At 43.3% G+C, this 20488-nt stretch overlaps 1 protein-coding gene across 2 annotated transcripts; it reads right to left on the bottom strand.

Moving 5' to 3' along the window:
* Positions 1–1002: 1002 nt before the first annotated feature.
* LOC143427138 (pancreatic triacylglycerol lipase) lies at positions 1003–17619 on the bottom strand. 2 transcript variants are annotated; one of them, XM_076901049.1, is made up of 10 exons: positions 17319–17619; positions 5212–5366; positions 4965–5119; positions 4085–4204; positions 3831–3977; positions 2981–3209; positions 2401–2832; positions 1769–1895; positions 1411–1626; positions 1003–1121 (listed from the first exon to the last, which is right to left on the bottom strand). In XM_076901049.1, coding segments are annotated over exons 1-10 (1686 nt in total). In that variant the 5' UTR covers positions 17321–17619; the 3' UTR covers positions 1003–1018. The 2 variants fall into 2 exon arrangements, with proteins under 2 accessions (XP_076757164.1, XP_076757165.1); XM_076901050.1 differs by having other exon boundaries at positions 2401–2823; positions 17319–17617.
* Between the last annotated feature and the right edge of the window lie 2869 nt (positions 17620–20488).

The raw sequence follows: 20488 nt of genomic DNA, 5'->3' as shown, positions 1-20488 counted from the left end.
TTGTTCTCAGCTTTTGTACAATCTCTAACGTCGAAAGTTACCAGTAAATTATGTATTTAAAGAAAGCGTAGTATTTAAATTATATATGTATAAAAGAAGAAAAGAAGAGAAAAAAATATCACAAACGATTGTCGCTATGTTAGGTCGTATGGACGGAATCTTTTTTTTTGTTCTTTGTTTTCTTTTTTTTTTTTAATGTAAATATTGTGTATAAAAGTGTACGTAGAGATACTGTTCGAACGTTGAACCAAATGGTTTCCCGCGTTAGCAAGTTCTCGCCACAAAAACCGCCGCGATCACTCGCAAAATTATCTGCTTTTATACTAACACTAGCATTATCTAGTTACATCTATCCAACTTTATATATACAAGATGTACAAAGTAAATTGATGGTAATTAATACTGCTGCAGACACGCGCCGATTATCCTTACGCATTACACACTTAACACTTCGATCGAGCTTTCGATATTTTTGTATTCCAACGCACCTTCCGTGAAAGGAAAGAAAAGAAAAGAATGTGAACTCCCTCGTAAAAGTGATTCATTTGTAAAACGATCCTAGCTGTAACACTATTATTATTAGACTTCTACTTAAATACTTTCTTGTGATACGTGAAAATAATTCCATCGACATCTCGCTTTCGAAAGATAAGTATTCTGCCGTTTTACGAACTTCTTTTTTACTTGTGACTCGTGCACCTCGTGTCCTTCTTTTTTTCAGTTGCTATTATGTATATGGAAGTACGATTGTTTTTTCTTTTTTTAAATAAATTTTTTGTCGAAACGAACCTTGTCTCTTTTTCGTCGAAAATGAACAATTTTACGAATACTTCCCGTAATCGTAATTACTCTACGATTTCGAAAACAACCATCCAATTTTCGTGATTTGGATCACTCGTGTTACCAAACCTTATGATCTCTTTTAAATTAAAGGAGCGGAGATACCTCTTTAAATTTCTGTACTGTCCACAGGAACGAAAACCTCAAACCTCAAATAATTGCATCCGATAAGTCAGTGTCAGCAATTGTCGATGAAAGATGCCGTGGAACCACTGGCAATCTCAGTGTACTCCTGCCTGCTTGCCGAACACAGTTTACTGGTGGAGTCTGCTTCTCTTTTTCTACGTACAAAACGAGGTACGAGAGTGAACAAAAATATCTGCGAGTATTTCATGATTTAACGAGTTTAAATTTGGAGCGCCTAGCGATGTGCGATTTTACCGACGGAAGCACGGATGTATGACGGGTTGCTCGTCGATAGGCGCGCAAAACTTGTTTTAAAACAAAACTGCATACTTCTCACTTTCGCGAGATACGATTCTCGAACGTTAAAACGAAAATTTTATTCTCTCGCGGACCAAATGGGAAAGTAGGAATTTTTTAAACAGTTCACGAGACACGTTTACTCACCCCCTTCCTGGAAGTTCCATGATATCCACGGTGACGCTGTGCACGTAGAGACGATCGTTGCACCAAAAGAAACATAGGGATCTGGGTTGCAACACGTCCATGTCGTACGTCCACGAGAGTTCGACGCGTCTGACTTTTCCGATTTCACCGGACGCCCCAGCTGGATGCGCGACGACCATTCGCACTGTCGATCCGTGTTCCAATTTCATGTAACCGCTACAAGTCGTGGGTGAAAGAAGCAGTAAAGTTTATCTTCTCGAAAGTACCGTTCACGCACGTTCGCCGTGAGTCACTTTTATAGCGTCGTCGAATATTTTCGCAAGCTAGAGACCAATAGAGCAAATATGAGGGGAATTACCTAGGAGTAAGATCGACGTCTCGAATGATGCCGTTTTCTGCGTGGAGAGTGACTTTCATAAAGCCTTGGACCCAGCTTTCTGCTGTTGGTGGTCTGGCTAGATTGATGGTGATCCTATAATGCCTTCCTAGAAAATGGTTGAGATCGATTGCTAGGAGAAATATTTCTTGCGTAATGACGCAAGCATTACAATGAAAGTCTCGTAAAAGTCAGAATTTTAAACGATTTTTATCGCTGCTAACATTTCGGCACTGGTACAAGCAAGGTTGGATAGTTGCGAACGTAGGAATCGCTCGATTATTTATTATTACAAACAGCGGCAGGCTGCTTTCACCCCGTTATCGTCACGATGAGAAACTACCACGTGCCTCGAAGCTGATTTAACTCTGCCCTACATATGTTCGTCTCGATTAGAAACCTGTACCGGCAGTCGCGCCAATCTAACAAGATCCAGCAAGGATTTTTCGACCACCTCGAGACGTGGACACCTTCATTTTCTTTATTAAGGAGCAGAAGAAATCGAGAAAGCGAAGGCTACGCGACTAAACCCTCTGTATAGAAATAAATCTTTCCCTAAATTTGTCGCGAGATGAAAAAAGCTTCGTGAAAGTCGACTAATTTTTAACACTCACTGCAATAAGGATCCTCTTTGCCAGTGGTGAAGAAGAATTTCGAGCCTAATAAGGACAGCACGTCCTGCCCCATGTCCTGCCTCCTGACCAGAGCTGGACTGGTGTCCGCGTGGTAGCCCATGACCCCGCAACTGAGGCTGTTGTTGCTCTTGCAGGAGAAACACTCGCCCCTGAGGAAGCTAGCGTAGCTGGAGCACTCGTGTGCAACGTATTGACACTTCGAGTTGATGCTCTCGATGAACAGCTTTATGGCACGCACGTGATTGCAGGCGACCAGAACCCGGGACGCCTCCTCCAGGCCCTCCCTGATCAGAGTTAGCGGTAGAGAAGGTGTGGTCTCGCTCAAATCCGTGCATCCTGGCTGTTCCTTACCGTTGTTGGGGTAAAAGTCCAGATGACCGCATGGCTGGCTCATTCCGTACCCTGGAAGCCCTTATCGTGTACTAAGTTAGTCTAACAGGGCGGTAATCGCGGTTACGGTTCGTAAGGGGCGCGCGTGTATTTGGATTGAGCTGCGGCAGGGGATCGTTAGAACTCGCATGAAATTAGCGTTACGTACACCCAGTGGGTTTTCTTTTACCTAATAAAAAGATGCTTTTGCCGTCGGTGTGAATGACGTCCACCAATTTGGCGTCGGTGTAATCCAGCCTGAGGTGACTAGGCATGCCTTGGAAATAGGGTTCCGCAGGATCCAGTCCTGTAATGCGACCGATATTTCCGCTCAATTTTTCACCTGCGTATCCAGCTGTGTGGGCCCCCAAGCTGTGTCCAATCAGGTGCACATCATTTGGGTCCAGTCCATAATTGGTCTGCGTTTCAACAAACGGTACTTCAATTTTTTTTTTTTTTATTATTTTCCCTGTAGAAAATGCTATTTATGTATTATGTGAAATATTGTATAAGATTTTATATATGTATGTGTATATGTCGTATTACAATTAATGTAGCCATATATGAAAAATGATTGACTAATAAAGTGTAATAATTACCAACTGGAATAATTCTCTACAATTATTAGTCCTGTGTGGAGAATACATTGACTCTACGGAAATTTTTTCATTTGAGACTGTTTGTGTTCGAAAGTAAAATAAATTGATACTGTCGACATAAACTTTTCTGGAAGCCAAGCTTGCGTAAATGAAATTTTAAATTAAGGGTAACATTCACCAGACCGAAAGCAGTGGAGAAGAAAAGACCGGCTGTTTAAGTTATAGATTTATGCAACATACTTTTAGCTTTCTTCATCATTCAAGTCAAGAATTCGACATTTCCTCGAGTTCTGCTTTTGAGATATCTGTACCACCTAAAAATGAACCTAAGTGATCTAAAAGTTTGTTTGAGAATGAGATTAAGTCACACGCGCAGCGTTTCGTAAGTTTTCGTAAGTTTTTTCGAACAGCTCGTCTAATCGGGTTAAAAATCCACTTTACCTGCAAGTGTTTGATTAGATTCGCTATTTCAAGGCCCACCAGTCGCGTGTTGGCCGTCGCTTGAGTGTAAAGCGGCAAACTTCCTCCGGCCCAGTCAACTATGATGACGTTGTAATCATCGTGTTTCAGTAATTCATTTCTCATTTCCTGTATACGGCAGTAATTCAGGAAAATAAATTGCGAGTATAATTCTAGGTTCTTAGCGAATTTAACAAAATTTAATTTCAGCAATTCGATATTAAATGCAGATCTACCTTGACCCAATTGCTGAGGGGAGTGTCTATAAATCCGTGTATAATAAATTTCGTTTTTCTCTTTGGACTGAAGTATGATCGCTTAATCGACTTATCTTTAGCGACTATCAACACCTGGCCCTGTAACAAAAATAAGTTATTATGGTATATGTAGAGAGGTACCCAAGGAGTTCACCCTGGAAGGGTTCCATATGATGGTAAATGGGTCTATACTAGTCTATCGGCTTTTATCAAAAGATCTTACGTGGCGTACTCTGACATAAAAAGAGATCAAATACTGGAAAATATATATACTTCAACTTAATATCTTATTTTTATATCGCTAAAGTTTATGATATGAAATTTCATTTAATCTTGTAGAAAAGGAGATTGATTAGCAATGTGTAATGTACTGTTTCTACATTTGTATAATCTACCAGTTAAGATCTACGTGAACGATCCTTATAAATTTTCGAAGATCAGAAGATAAGTAATAGGTTTTCTCTCAACTTTTTATCCTCCGTTTAATTATGAATCGCTTAGAATGCGATTAACATAAACAAACACGCTTTACACGTCACAAGTCGTGGATTTAATTCCATTTTCTGAGCAGAAATGATTTATGGGATTAATTATCATCCCGGAGAGAACCTGTTCAGTGAATAAATTCCAGAGTTTGCTTGTAGATTTCCTTAAACGATTATGATTCAAATAACTGGCATTTTGATATGTATATATGTACGAGAACAACAGCCTTGTAAGCTGTCAAGGAAAGCCTGTCTTTTATTTTTATTTTTTCCTTCGCCCAGAACTTTGGCATGAAGTAAAAAAAAAAAACAAAAATTGATTACATTTCTGGTTAACATTAAGGATTAAATTATTGGCAAATTTCTGTACTCACTTCGGTAGGATTCTCTTTCGTATATAAAATGAATCTCGTGTTAATGACTTCTCGCGGCAAAGGAAATACATTTAATGGTCGATGGATGAGGTGGTACCAGCTCCTGGTTATGTTCAAACAGCCTAGCTCGTCGTAGCAACGTGTCTCGTTCTCGACTAACAAAACGAACCGCGAAAACATACATTTTTCTCTTTGTAAATCACTTGTTACCCTTGTTAAACAGGTTGGATGGCAAATGAATAATTACATGGCAGCCAAGGAATGTTGACCTCGATTCGATCACTACGTGCCCACTGCCAAGGGTCCAGGATTCCGGCGGAGCAGATAACAGGAGCCAATGCGACGAGTAGCAGGATCGATGCCCCTTCGCCCTCGATGTCTCCTTGTTTCTTCCTCCTCATCCTGTAACAAACCCCAAGGACTCGAGTTTAAACCAACCTCGATAAATACAACAGTATTAAGCCTGCAGACTCCTACCTCTACAAAAATAAAGAACAAAGATTTACAAGGTGCAGTTTAATCCAACCTCGATAAACACAACAGTATTAAGCCTACAGATTCCTATCTCTACAAAAATAAAGAACAAAGATTTACAAGGTGTAAGTAGAATTGGCTCGATAAGATCAGACATGTAATCTGATATTGATAAAATCTTGATATCATCAAGGTAAACTCGACTGGTTCATTTACATTCGATTAACATCTTCACACGCTGTTTCGTTCACCCTTTTTTCTTCGACAAAAAATCAATTTGATAGGTGTACCTCTTAAGTTCAATTTATTATGGAAAAAATTATAATTTTTTAGCAGTGAAGGAAGTGCAACGTGCGCAAAGTTAAGTGGACGAAAGAAAATCGTAGTTTACAACAATATTCTCTCGTGGCGACTCTGTTTGGTTAATAATGTAGAAAGGGATATTGAGAAGGCAACTGTACACTGCGAACGTCAGGGTGGAAATAATTTGGCAGGAAGTCCGTCCCTTGTGACGCAGGCTTAATCGTCAGCGCGGTCTTAAGTAGAAAGCGGCGTCGCGTGTCAGACGCCGCGCACTCGCTGCTGCCTCTGACTTTAATTGCCGTTCAGCCGTTACGTAAACGGGGTTTCGCGTATTTGCAAAACTCCGTGAGCTCTTCGAGTTTGCCTGGATGTGTCGAGTGCTCGTTTAAGCACTCGGAAACTCGCGCGACGAACGTGAATTCTGTTAATCGTTTTAAGCGGATGCCGTTAACTCGAGAATCCTGAAACGCCTCGAAAGTGACGTTAGAGCTGTTGTTTATGCGAATTTCTTTTTTAAAACCACTCGGGCGCAACCGTATTAAACGCGTCGAACAATTTGTTGCCCTATTGTCAAATATCGAGGAACAGAAACGAGACGAAGTCACTAGGGAATTGTCGAGAGAACGTGGCACATGCGAAATCCTACCTCGCGGAGGATAAAATCGTTACTAAATGTCCAAATGAATCGGAGAGCCGGATGAAACGATTCGCAGACCGATTCGTTCAGTAGGGGAGAATGACACGGCCTTCGTGGATCGCGGGACCTTGGTTAAATGTTACTAAATTGTGAAATATTCAGGGTCATCGTCACAGACGTTTATTCGACGGGACAAATGATGCCCTCAGGCTGTTTTTGGAGTACACTTCGGCGATTAATTGTCAGTACGTGGAAGGATACAGGAAGTGCCATTGAAAATGATTAATTCACCGTCCAAATGTGACGTAATCAATATCAATTCTCTAATTTAGTAGGGACAATCTGTACATAGCTTATTTATGTATATTAAGAATTGATGAAGCAACGATTTTTCTTAAAACAGCTGCTACAAGTCTCTGATCGCGAATAAAAATTGTAAATAAATTCCTGTAGGTTTAAACGACGTACGATTGAATGTACACTGCGAATATCGCGACTGTTCCTGATTTAAAGTAATTTTTAACTGACTCAGAAAACTCTCCTCTAGCGTCTCAATAGATAGACCGTCAACCCGACTTTCCCGCGTCATTATTACGCGACTTATTATCGGGAAATACAGAGAAATCAGCGTTATAAGAAAGAAAAAAAGAGAGGAAAGATGGAAAAGGAAAGAACGCATCGATACTTTCTACCAGTTCCGTCGCGAGATTTCGATACGATCCGAGGCTACGGTCGCGCGGAGCGGCGGCTGGCCGCGGGAGAAAAATCCGGAACAAAGGGGAGCACGGGATGAAAAGTAACGGGCATAGCCTCGGGAAGCCGTATTACGATGAACGAGGTCGGTGTTCGCGCGGAATGTCGCACGATAACCTGTTCCTCTGCATTTCTCGTCGGCAGCCGCGAAACGGCCGATCGGAATCATCGACGGAACCGCGTTTGGCTCTCGTGCATGCGCGTCACGTTCAGAGTTTGGTATGATAATTATTGGGTACGATCGAACGAAGAATTGGGGATGTTCGGAGGAATTTCGTTTCCTTTTTTTTCTTGTCAACTGAATCGAGCAGTTGGAAATATACTTCCTTTTCATTCCACCAAAGTGGTATTTTGTTAACTTCGTAGAAAAATCACAGCTTCTGCGATTTATTTTTTTAATATTGATTCCCGTCGAGTAGAGAACTGACGATGCTGCAAGATTTAAACGAAGGAAAGAGAGGAATTTTTAAGAATCGTGGCAAAATAGGTTTCCCAGAGATACGACAGACTTGGCCAGCGCGTCGAGTGGGTTGCATAATTCCAGGGATACTTTATACTGTTCCCAGAGGGGCTCGTAGAAACCGTTGGGCCCAAAGAGCACGCGAATGTTTACCGGGTCCCGTTACGTAAAGTCCAGTTTAATTCCTCGATTGAGCAGGGATCGTCTTTTCGAAAATGCGCTCACCACGCGCGGTTATGTGGAAAGCGTGGTCGAATGGCGGACCGGGGAGAGAAGGAGGGACGGGTTTTGGACGGTGGATGGTCCGGGAGCTGGCCAAAAAAACCGGTCGCTCGCATTTCACCGTTGGTTCGGGTATTAAATAATTATTATTTCGAAAGCGAGAGTGTAACCACGGCGCCAGGCATCCCCAGTGATTCGCATCTGCGCCGTGTCCTCTCCCCTTCCGATGCAAATCAACTTCCTCGTCGTGGATTTCATTTTTGGCGCCGAATTCGGGATTTCCAACGCGTCGCATCGCGCAGCGCGTGTGAAAGACGATGATAGAACGCGCGAACAATCCAATAAAGATTCAAATTAGATGTACTTTATTCCTGAATCAAATCTCGAACGTAATTAATTAACTGTTCCCAATAAAACGAGTCGAGATGCTGCCGTTTTACTCCAATTACCGCGCATACAGCCCACGCGAGATGTGTCGTCGATTGTAAGAAATTTATGGAACGATCTCGTATCCTCCGACGAGCAGCCTCAACGAAATTGAATAACTCGCGTTTAGAGCTTTCTAATTACGTCCCCCGTCGTGCAGCAGGCCGGATATTACTGCAGAAAGCAAGAGACCTACGTTTAAACGCGTCTCGCGCGCGTCAGCTATCGTGGAAGTCGTCTTGCGCGACCTGAATCGCGGGGAAAAATTCGGTCGAAGAAAATGACGGGGAAATTCGCTCTAACAGTCCCACTTACGAAGTCTATGGATCTTCTGGGACAGTCCATGGAATTTATCGACGATTCGCTCTCCTTTCTCAAGAGCCACAGGACTTTATTAATTGATATTGGAAGCGGAAGCGAGTTCTTCTAGATATTGTCGACGATTTAAACGTTTCAATTGGAAATTTAATCCAAGATGAAACAGGGTTAATCGACTGTTTCCTTAATTGCACGGACTTTAATAATCGCATGGACTTTCAGCTCCATTCTCGTTGAATTACGATGGCTCCGGTGTACGCGGCTCGCAGCTCGTTTTCTCGCGCACCTGTCAAGCAATAAACCAGGAACGTGTCACAAGTAAACAAGTTGTTTATGCCGGTTAATTGAAACGAGAGATGAGAACCGCTGGCGGGCCTCGATATCCGCGCAGACAAGAAGAGAAGAACACGATTGTGGCCTAGATTCGACGTCCTTCCCTCCGGCAATGCTGTACCACTTCCTGCACACGCCTCTCTTTCTTTCTCTCATCTCCCCTGAATCGACGCACCGCCTTTTTCCTCCCCCTTTCTTCGCTCCACCGGCTTTTCGCTTTCTTGTTTCCGTCCAGCACGGGGAACGCTCCGACGCGGGATGAAAGTCATCTAAAACGGCGTGCGAGGCGAAAGCGGACAGGACGTAGAGCAAAAATGTTTGCTCGTGCGGTCTCGTCGTGTCGAAGAGTCGTCCTGCTATCGGTCATCCCATGCGCGTCCTCTTCGAATCATTTTCCCTTAGAAGCGTTCGTCACTCGAAGAAACATGGATTTTTGGTCAGTGCAGCGAGCACTGGCAGCAATTTTATTTTACTGACAGCTGCGGATCTTCTTTTAATTATCACAGAGACATAGGGAAATTTTTCTCGTGATCGTTACAATAAGTTACATGTTTACAATGATTGATACGTAATAGTTAAGGAAATTTGGAATGTTCTATGGTTAAGTAAGGATGTATGTGTTGTAATTTGTATAATAGTTGCTAGTTTTCTAATTGTCAGAGAGGAAGAAATTATAGGAAATAATTTCATTAGTAATTAGGATTAAAACGAAGTAGAAAGCGGTGTCTTTTACAGTGTCCCAACAATGATCTGATAATTCGCGCAACAATGCTTGTGCGAATCGTAGTTGTAGGACATTACATCATGATAACTTGTATATTATTACACATAACGTGTATTACGTCATATATGTACATAATAACGCGTACGTATACGTCATACCACTTACGCGGTGTCGTGTCGTTTCTTCTTTTTCTCCCACTGTATCTCAGCTACCGGCAATAGAAAACCACCCGTGCCACGACCACGAGCTCTAAACCAATCCTGACCACAGTAGTATAAATAAAAAAGTGTCTGTAATACATGTAATCTAATCGAGGCACCATTAACTGTCCTCCATCACTTTTTGGAGGCCAGAATTTACGTTACGTCATCGCCATCAATTTTTTATGTCACAATACGGACACGACGTTGTAAATTCTTAATGGCAGCGAAGAAATTTTTCTCTGAACAAATTGCAGGTTCAGAACCAGGCAGAACGTTATCTTTTTCTTCTCATGAACGCAAAGAATGTTTGACTGTCGCTCGTAAAACGAAAGTGGCGGAATTTCCATCCAAGACGTTCTTTTTGGTCTCGTTTTTAGCCTAGGATTAAACGGCGTTCTACGAATCGCTGTTAATTAAGATGTTGCAGTAGAATTTTTTATTCAAAGCTGCGTTATTGCTCTTTTTAATACTTTGGCGTGAACGTAAGGTTGCAAGAATTGATTACAGTTGATAATTGTTCGCGAACTGGCGTCGCTAATTGTACAGGAAGAATAGCGGCGCGTTGGTACCGGAAGTGCCGCGTTTCCACGAGTCCCGCAAGCGTTGTACAACATCTTTCGAGTGTCCGTGGCAATTACTGAGATTGCCCGATAGAATCGAGGCGCAGGAATGCAATTTTATTGCATTTTCTTTGACGAAGTCGAGGTTTCTTTCTTCGCACGCTGTTACTTCGAAATGAATCTTCAGAGAAAGCAATTTCTTCCTTTTCTTTTTTTCGTCTCCATTAGAAACGGTTTTTTCCAATTGAAAATAACTAACCTTTTCTGTGACAAATTTCTAAAAATTATCAGCTACATCGGACGAGAGAGAAATCCGAAGGGTAATTAATAGTTTAAAGAGGTAAAATAATAATTGGAAATTCCTTGGTGGTGTAATTTCACGCGCTGCCTTGCGAACGAAACGTTGTTTACTGGTTTTTCAAACAGTGAAAGTGGCCATTGTACGCGCAATGGATTCCTCGTTTCCCTTTCATCGACGTAAACAATCGGCTGCAATTAAGTCCAAGTTCGATCGTTCATTCCCGAACGATACTTTTAACGTTCGACGTTCGATCGTTTAATGAAGATTCAGTTAGAAATCCCGCGAACAAGAATAACCATGCGCAACCTTCCTCGCTTTTGATTAATCTTCTCTTGTCCGTTGTCATTAAGTTATTCGTACTTCGACAGATTTTCGATGAATCACTGTTTTCGTATCTCGACGAAGCAAAAGTTTGAGACACGTAACAGTGGAATTCATTTTGTGGACTGCGAATTTCTGACCACGCGCATTGCGTAATTGCGAAAACAGGAGTGAGACAGAGAGAAAGAGAGAGAAAGACACGATTACGTTACACGTAACTAAAAACCGAAAGCATTTCTCTGCCTGTCGGACAGTGGATTAGGTCATGAGGATGACTCGACCATTCTCCTCGCGTTTCTCTTTTTTTTTCGTCTTGGCTTCTTTTTTTTCTCCATTTTCTTCTCCGCTGGAGAACGATCGTCGTCAAGGACTGCGACTCTATAAGGTCACCAATTCCTTCGCCCCGTGTTTCAATGATTTTATGGACTCGTACACGTCAGGGATTAAATTTATCTCGATCGAGACCTCTACTCAAAGAGTTGATTTACAGCCCTTAACAAATCGCCGTTCCCTTGACCGCCAAGTTCAGGTGCATCGCGTTGACACGCTAATGACGATCTGCCACATTCCTTGGCGCCTATTAGAGCGTTCTGCCGCAGGCAGGAAGGGGGTGAGAGCTGCGGACAGGAAACGGGGGGAGGCGGGACCTAACCTCGACTTTCTCGACAATTTCACGTCCGCTTAATCAACGATCGTCGGACGTGCATCATGGTAGTGCTCTTCGTAACGAACGACCTTCCGTCTGACGAGAAATAGCCGGCGTCTGTACCCAGTCGAGTCGATTTCTTGGCCTTCGACGAGACTAATCGACCGTTCCGGTCACTGGTCGAGTGTCGATGATGACCAGTCACCACTACTTCCCCTGTTTGGGCATGGATTTTTAGGCATCGCGGTTCCCAAGTGAGGAACGGGCTTTACAGCCTGGCGACGCGGTACCACGAGATTTATTGGCTTACCGTAGGTTGCAAGGTGGAAGTAGATGGAGATAGTCGATACGGGGAAAGTTTGGCGGTTCGCGGACGGTCTACAGGGTGGTTCAAAGGGGAGTCGCGCGTGCTAACGTTGTCTGCGCGATCAGATAAGGCCTCGCGGAACGAGCAGGCTAATTTTTCAAGCCGCTATCAGAGGGAAATTGAGAATTTTCTCGATACGAATCGGTGAGGTCCATTTCTTGCGAAGTAGAAAGTTACAACGGGATAGAACGAGCCGATCTCTTTATATAACAATTCGGCTCTAATGGAAGTTCGAATAAAATATGCGTTCCAGGGGTGAAATTGGACGTCGAGGTTGTCACGCTGATTAGAACTAAGTATTAACGAGCGGATAACGGGTAAGAAGCTATCGTAGCGTAAGAAGCTGGTAAACGGGACGATAAGAACGGATAGGAGTACGGTTTGTAACAGGTTATAGATGATCTTGTATAACGAGATTACACTTCGCGGTGAGAGAGCGTATCGGTTGTAATACTGGCAAACAGGCGACGGAAACCGCAGCCTCCCGGCTTCTGTAAATGAAAGAAAGCCAGGAAAGAGGAAAGGACACACTCGCAGCTGGGCGAATTCGACTTTATTGCTGCGTGAATTTCACCGCGGCGAATGCGTTTCGACGATAAACCAACGTAGTGTCCAGGAAACGCGTTTCCTGATAAATCAGCCGGCAACTTTCAAAAATTTGCCTTTCCAACTTTCAATGAAACCACGTCCGTTTTTTCATCCACCTGATAAATTATTCGCGCGATTTTTTTTTTAATCGCACACCGTCGCCTCGTAAAACGCTCGCTCCCCTTCGAGCGATGTTATCGCGCGTCGAAGCTGCTCTCGAGGAACCGAAACGTAATTGTTCGGCTACGTCTCGTTTCAGAGGGTTACGGAAAAACGCGAAGATTGACTCGTCCCACGGCGCTTTCCGCCTCTGACATTTCCATCGTGAATAATGACTTTTGCCAGATCGTCGCAGCTGTTTCCTTCCTCGGAATCGCTCGGTTACTTTCTAGTTCAAGGGTTCATCGCGATACAGCGTGCACGGGTCGATCTCCAGCCGCCGCGAAGAGTTTCCTTCGAGCACGATTCGATCTCCGAGTTACAGGATTGATGCTCCCTGATCGTGGAACAGGTTTTCACTTTCTGCTTTGTTTATGATTCCTACCGACGCGAGGGAGAATATTACTCGAAAACCATTAAGAACGCGAATTAATCGTCGGTGATTGATAAACATTTATCACGCCTGCCCAAGACTAATCGCGATAATGCAGTCGTCATCTAAGCGCAGACTGATTTCATCAACCTTCGAATATAAATGTACGATCATTCTAATTGAGAGACACAACGTCGCAACGATTCTTAGTCATTTCGCATAAATTGTATAAACGCAATTATATAAATTTTCTGCGACATTCCGGCATAGAATTGTATCACGAACGATCAGATTAGCTGAAGTTATCATTCGACGAGTAATTACGATTCTTATTTTTCCTATTTTGTTCGGAACAAAATCGATAGCTAAGCTTGATTGGTGATCGAACAATTTTCTAGATAGCGGAAGTCGTGCGACTGTTTTAGCCGGAAGACGCGCCCGTCCAAGGATGCAGAGGCGGACGCGGACGATGCGAAAGCGGTTGTTACATCCGAAGTTTCTACGTAATGACCACATCGGATGCTTCGATTCGATGCATTTTTCCCCGTTCGTAAAAGCTGCATCAGCTGCGTCTCGCCGTTTGATATTGCGCGTGCACGATCCAAGCGTTTCTCTCATATTTCAGCGACGAGAAACGAAGGATGCTCGAACGGACGGCAATCTAATGGTTCTAATGATAAAGACTAGCGACAGCGCGGTCTAGAAAATTGCGAACGATAAAGAACTGCGCGAGTAGTGCGAAGGAGAATCGAAGAACGAGCGTGGAAAATTCTCAACAGCCTGATTTTTCCAAGGACAGAGATCCGATTAGAAGAAAAACGGACTCGTTTCTCGACGTGAAACATCGCGATGAAAAATGATCGACGAGGCTCCAATTTTCGATGATTTCCTGGGATAACGTCTCGAGAAAATGAGCCAAGTGAATCGCGTGTTGGCCGCGCGTAGCGGACCATGCGAATCCGACTGCGATCTCCAACGGGAACTTCCTCGAACGTTGAATCTTTTCTCCATTTTATCGAGGCGTCCCGTTCGAAACGATTTCTTTTTGTTCGCCACGGATCGCGATCACGCTCGCGCGTGAAATCGTCCGCGCGAGAGAGGCGAACGGCATTGTTTTGAAGTGGTGCTCTGATTATGCAAAGTGACCTAAAAAAATCGAGACACGATGCGGGAGAGTCGAACGATCAAACAGAAAAGTTTCGCAAGATGGGCAAAACTCGCGTCTCGTGCTAATCGCGTGATAAAACTCGGTCTATTCGATATTATCAAAGATCATTTGGAAACGCGAGCTGCGGCTGGCGTAATTGGTAGCGTTAACGAATCCTGTTTTTATCGAGAGGCATGGAACGAGTTTACATTGAGCTCGAATCGGTAAGTTTCATTTTTCAGGGCAGGTGAGATCGTTTGAAAAAAATCGCGTTTGCCTCGTCTCGTGGATCCTTGAAACCATTTTTCTACCCTTCGAGATCTATTATCGCGTTTCGTTTGAATCCCAAAGAAGTCGATCAACAATGGAAATAGTCTCTCGTAACTTTTCGAACGTAGTTGGTTGGTCGAGCGTATTCATGGATCCGCGATCGCTTCCTCGAGACCGCCTTTTCCAGGAAACAATGGGTCTCGATGATATATACACCTTTCCACGGCCCCTGGTTAGTGTATCATTTTTTCAAATCGCGCAGTAATTATCTCCGCGGCTTCGTAATATTATTTTCGTGCACTTCCGCCTGGCGAGTAGCTCGAATTAATTTGTTTAATCCGTGGAATTGATCGCGCGATTATTATTGTTACCACCGTTGGTATTCGCAGCCATCTTTGCTTTATCTCGAACGAAAACCGCAGGAAGCGCGTGTCAGATCGTCGAGATTGGATTCAATTCAAAGTTTCGTCTCGAACGTTCCGTTGAAACGAGGAAAAATGCGGGAGAAATGGAAGATTAAAGGATCGCGTAGAACGCGATGGAGGTTAATTAGCAATCGCACGAGATTCTGGGAGCGTGGACGATCGCCAACTTCCTGCGGCACTTGCGAAACGCTCCTACGCGGTCGAGCTTCGATAATCCACGTTGGTCAGACGAAAAGTCTAGACTCGTGTACACGCACGGGCCTGTGCACGCCTACGTGGACGCAGGCATGTCTCCGGAGAAAGTACGAAACGCTTGCTTCTAACTCGCAAGCGTTGCCTTTAGAAAAATCCCCGGTTATTTTCTGCGATTCCTACGCTTTCCACGCTCCTCTGCGATCGAGCCGTGTTCCCATTCGATTTACTCCAATTTTATTACATTTCTGACATATTACCGATTGCTCGACCGATTTCACGTTTACATGTCTTTGAAATTGATCGACAATTTCGGCTCTTCTTGATCGTCCAGAGCAATTTGGACGCGGCTATGCGCGTCTGTTTTTATCGTTTACCGAGCTTTTCGATACGACGTTCGTCGCTCATCGTTAGAAACGATTTATTACACGTTTCGGTGCTTCCTGCTGGCTAATCTTCCCGAAAACTCCGCCAGCGGACACCGCCGTTAAAAGACGCGCACCGCCGCGTGCGGCGAATTCGAATCGTCCACGAATGGAAATTGCGATCGTGACCCGTGTGACGAGCGGCTCCGATATTTTTTCCTCAATCCAGTTCAACGATACGATTACCAGGGTCACCTGAAAACGTGCCTCGCGCAACAGAATGCAACAACTCCTGGTTTTGTAATGTTCGATGTGTAGCGGGCAATGGCTGGGACGCGACTGAATGGGACGAACGGTTTGTTAGTTGTATTGTTATGGTCGTAGATTACGATCGAGGGAATGGCATTGATACAGATTCGTTCGAAAAACTGGACGAAGAGATCGTCTCTTCTTTTAAATTGAATGGCAACTCGTTACGCTTCGGTACGTCGGCCATGTTGCAATTTAAGTTTATTAATTGAACAAATTTGTCGTCAGAATTTAATACTGCTCCGTAGATTCATATTTCGTTTGAGGAAATTCGATTGGTTACGTCTCGATATCGGTTTTTATTCATATTTGCAGACGTTGTTAGCGATGCGATTTTTAATGGATATCACGTTTTGCAAGATTCTTTCTAGTGATGTTATATCATGTCAATGTAAAGTTAATGACTATTGATAAAACAAAGACTGCGTTCGTACAATTTACTTCGTGTCTGACTATGAATTAGTAAAATCTACCGATCGCCTCGAATCACGGGTGAACGTGAGAGTTCCATGTAACGGCTATAGAAATAATTACAGTGATTATTAGTACTGGTTTCATATTCTATTTGTACAACACGAAATTTCTACTAGTTGCATAAAACTAGCATTAAAAATGTTAGGTTCAATGTTCCTGGCTACGATTAATCACCTCGTAAATGTCAGTATTCACGGCTACAACTACGTGTAAATATGATTTACTTTGCAATCACGAAATATATATTATTATTCGTTATCTGCCTGGATTTCATCAGTTATATAATTTCCATACGTATCTGCATGAACTATATAGCGGAAAGTAAAGGCAAAAAAAAAAAAAAAATTGAGCAATGCCACTGGTAACTGAAAATTGCGTCTGCTTTTCCTTTTCTAAATGTAGGGAATAAAGTATTTGCAAATCTAGAAACTACGGTTGTCCTCTTCAAATAAGACGGTGCGAATTTTCCAACGAAAATTCCTAAGCAAAACGATTAATCAGCTGATCATTAAGTATTCGTCGTGAACGGTTGCTTTCACCGGCGTACGCGCGTGCTGTTGCATCGACCAGCTGTGCCGTTCCTTCGTCCTCCAACCCAACTATTAATCCATCGTTCGCCGCGAACTTTATGCGGAAACTGCCTATCACGTTATCCTGATCCACGATCCGCGGCCCTGACACTGACACTGTCGACTCCAACCATTTTTTCCAAAAACTCGTCGAGCTTGCAACTAACTGATAATTACAGATAACTTCGTAATATGCTAACTGACTGCTAACCAACATACGCAGTAACCAATATACACGGGTGCACGCATCGAGCACGTATTATCAAACAAGTGTCCTAATCAGGATCGTACTGATCGCAGTTGCAGAAATTTTCTCTACCACGAAATTGACACTCGCACGTATCGTATGTAACCTTTGGACGTAAGAAACGACTATCACAGACACATACGTTCAACGAAATAGGGGTAGGAATCTTAATGATAAAATGAACTCACATTTTCGGTGTCTGTCTATCATGTCACAGCCTCACGTCTCCCACGGTCGCATGGTGGTCGACGACGGTCAGCTGACAACTAAGAAACCGCCTGATCCTCCGGTGAAACGGTCTCACATCACAGTCACCAGCTGCTGGAGGCTGTCTACGGCGGCAGCTTCCGTTTCTCGTGTCGCAAAGTCGCCCGAGTCACCTCTGCTGTATGCGAGGATGCGACGCGGTGAGAGGCCGACGCTCGACTGAGCTCTTACCTGCGCATTTCGCTCGAGCGAACCAAAATCTCGCACCCACCGCTCGGTTGTTGTTGTTCCGCGAATGTTGGGAGAAGGGCGAGTGGATTGGCTGGCTTGCTGGGGACTGTTGGCTCGGTTTTCCGCGACCTTGCTTGGAATTCGGTTTTTCGAGTGAACCGGATGCTCCTTTTTCTGTCGTTCGACAAAGGTTAGTGTATATTATAATACTCTATTTAATATAAATTTGTTAGTTCGATTGTGGATAAGAGAAGATTAACGTCATTCCACTGCGTCACCGTTTCATCGTAAACTTTTTTTCGAGCGACAAGTATTCGTAACGACCGACATTTTCCCATCGTAAAATTAAAGGAATTCAGTGGTGCAACGGAGAAATTCTCTTGGAGCTACTCGAACGAATGGACATATCTCTTCTATTAACAACGCTCGCGTTTTATAGCTACCAGTGTTTCGAAACTGTTTATACTTTATTTTAAAAAATTCGCATTTTGCCAGCGTTCTTCCTAAGAAGTAGTAATCGCTGCAAAAAGCGAGGGAAATAAATTCAGCTACCGCTGTAATAGTCCGCGATAATTCTCAAGTCGTAACAAGCAATTTTAGAGAAACTCCATGCGGGTCCGTGGAAAATCGTTCGTTTTTTTTTACATAATCCAACGGAATGGTTGGTAAACCAGAAATCGCGAAGCGACCATAATTGAATCGAATAAAATCGCGCGGAGTTGTGGCTTTCTCCCGCGGGGATCACGTAATAAGACCGAAATGTTATCCGCGGGCATATGTCCGAGTTATGTCACCCCTTTTCGTCTCCTTTTTCCACCTACGGCTCGAAAGTAAACCGCGTTCCCTTCGTCCCCGCGAAGGAGTATCAGTAGCATTACGCGCGTGCTATAATTGATGTCGCTTTTGAACAGCCGCTCCTTGAAAAGGGAAGCAACAACAGAAGGCGGTTTGCTTTGAAACTTCTGGATAATAAAGCATTTTGCGAGTGAAAAGAGCCGAGTCGGGATGTTTGTTATGTATTAAGGCCACGATAATGTTCAGAACTCGTGGCTTTGAGCGTTGCAAAAAGAAAGGATGAAGAAATTCCGGAGTAAAGATCGAGCACAAAAATTACGATAATAGGAAGATGATTCTTACGTTCTCGTTGAAAATAAGTTATTTGCAAGCTTAAAAAGAATATCTCACGTATGTATATACGTTCTGCTAACCTTCCTCTTGAAATTCCGCTAAAAAAATTTGTTAAAAGTTGAAAATTGTAATCAGAACGGATTAATGAAGATCGCGATGTGGTGATACATCACCTCACGATACTCACAAGTAGATTCCTCCGTGCTAGGCGGCCGACTAGACGACGCGCTTGGCTGAATCTACTCACAGCACAGGTACACGAATTACTGTACCTCGCCATGGTTATTGGACTGTCACACCCACAATTTTAGAGTCTTCGTGAATCTAAAAAATGAAGTTCAAAGAGGAAAGATCATGGATTACGAGGATATTTTTTCCGAATTTTTCAAAGCTCGAGAAAAGGCTCAAATTTACATTTCAATTGAAAATTGCTAGCCTTTAGTTTCGTTCTTGCAAAATATGTCACCGTTGGTTACAAAAGGCTTCCATTTCACTGATGTAGATCGCTGAGAACCGTCGAGGAGGACGGGCTCGTGCCGATTTCCGCGAGCAACGATTTACCCGCGTCGCATGAAAGCGGTCGGCGAGGTGAAAGAGGCACGCGCGTATAATGGCAGTGAAAGGAAGCTCTGCACCGCCATTGGGACCGCCACCGGAACCAGAGACTATTATCCAGCCCCAACAAAGACGGAGAGCGGAAAACGTTGGTTTCCGTTTCGGGGAGGTCGCGTTTTTCCGCTCGAGGAGATCGTCGCTGCGCGTCCCTCGTCTCGCTACGTTCTAACCGTCCTCTGGAACTCGTTGCGATGTCTGCTTTCCTTCCTCAGCCAAATTATGCACCGTGAACTCGTCTGTCTGACGTTGCAATGGATGTAAGTGGGAATTTGCATATTGCGATTCTGGCGATGTACCGTGGGAGTCCGTGGCGATGCATTGTGAAAGTTTTGGCCAATTGTTTCATGCATTTTTTCTGTTTTAGGAATAATAGAGGAGTTTATCCGAGGTTTTCATCCACAGTAAATAATTTCCATGTTTTATACGATTTTACGCGGTTGGAAATGTCGAAAGAGGGTGGTTGACATTTCGTGGATTTTCATTTAGAACAGCTTTCTCGCGAAGGCGTTTGCGCAATGATCGATCCGATGGTTGTTCATCAAATGATATTACGTAATAACTTTCTGAAGAATTCACGTGGTCAGTGAATAGCGCCAAATTGATTTAGCACGAGCCTCTTTGCGTCACCTCGCGGAGCCGAAAGCAATACAAAAGTAAGGAAGAGACGTTCAGTTGAAAATCTTAAATCATCACCTAAGGAATGTTAATTAACCTTATTAAAAGCTAGATGGAATTTAAAATAATTCTGAAAGTCGAGCGTAATTAGAAAGCGGATCGAATGAGTACTCTGCGAACAAACAGGTAAGGATTAATAACAAATATTTGATTGTCACAGGGTAGACGAAAAAGCTGTTATACAGTTCTGGAACATACGAGGTCTGATTGGTGCCTCTCACTTGTTAATTTCAGAGCGCCTCACTTTCCAGCTTAATCTCTCTAGTAAAATAAATCTTCCGTACTATTATACCTCCATTCACTTTTCCATAGCGAAGTCTGTCCTAAATGTTAAATGACCCAAATACGTTAATCTGAAAAATACTGAGGACAATTACAGAAATTATTACAAAAAGATACATTCATTTATTAAAAAAAAAAAAAATGAATGGATCAACAAACAACCAGTAAATGGTAAAAATAGTCCGCTTACGCGATTGCGTTAACAATAATTAATTCGATA

This window comes from Xylocopa sonorina, chromosome 9 (assembly GCF_050948175.1).
Source record: "Xylocopa sonorina isolate GNS202 chromosome 9, iyXylSono1_principal, whole genome shotgun sequence".
Taxonomy (NCBI): Eukaryota; Metazoa; Arthropoda; class Insecta; order Hymenoptera; family Apidae; genus Xylocopa; species Xylocopa sonorina.
The sequence above is the reverse complement of the archived record's forward strand: the minus strand, read 5'-3'. Positions and strand labels throughout refer to the sequence as shown.

Excerpts from the sequence above, each read along its gene's own strand:
- LOC143427138 (XM_076901049.1), bottom strand. Across the intron at positions 4,205-4,964 it reads CGAAAGAGAATCCTACCGAA|GGCCAGGTGTTGATAGTCGC; the intron begins GTGAGTACAGAA and ends TTTTTGTTACAG. Across the intron at positions 2,833-2,980 it reads CAAAAGCATCTTTTTATTAG|GGCTTCCAGGGTACGGAATG; the intron begins GTAAAAGAAAAC and ends GTACACGATAAG.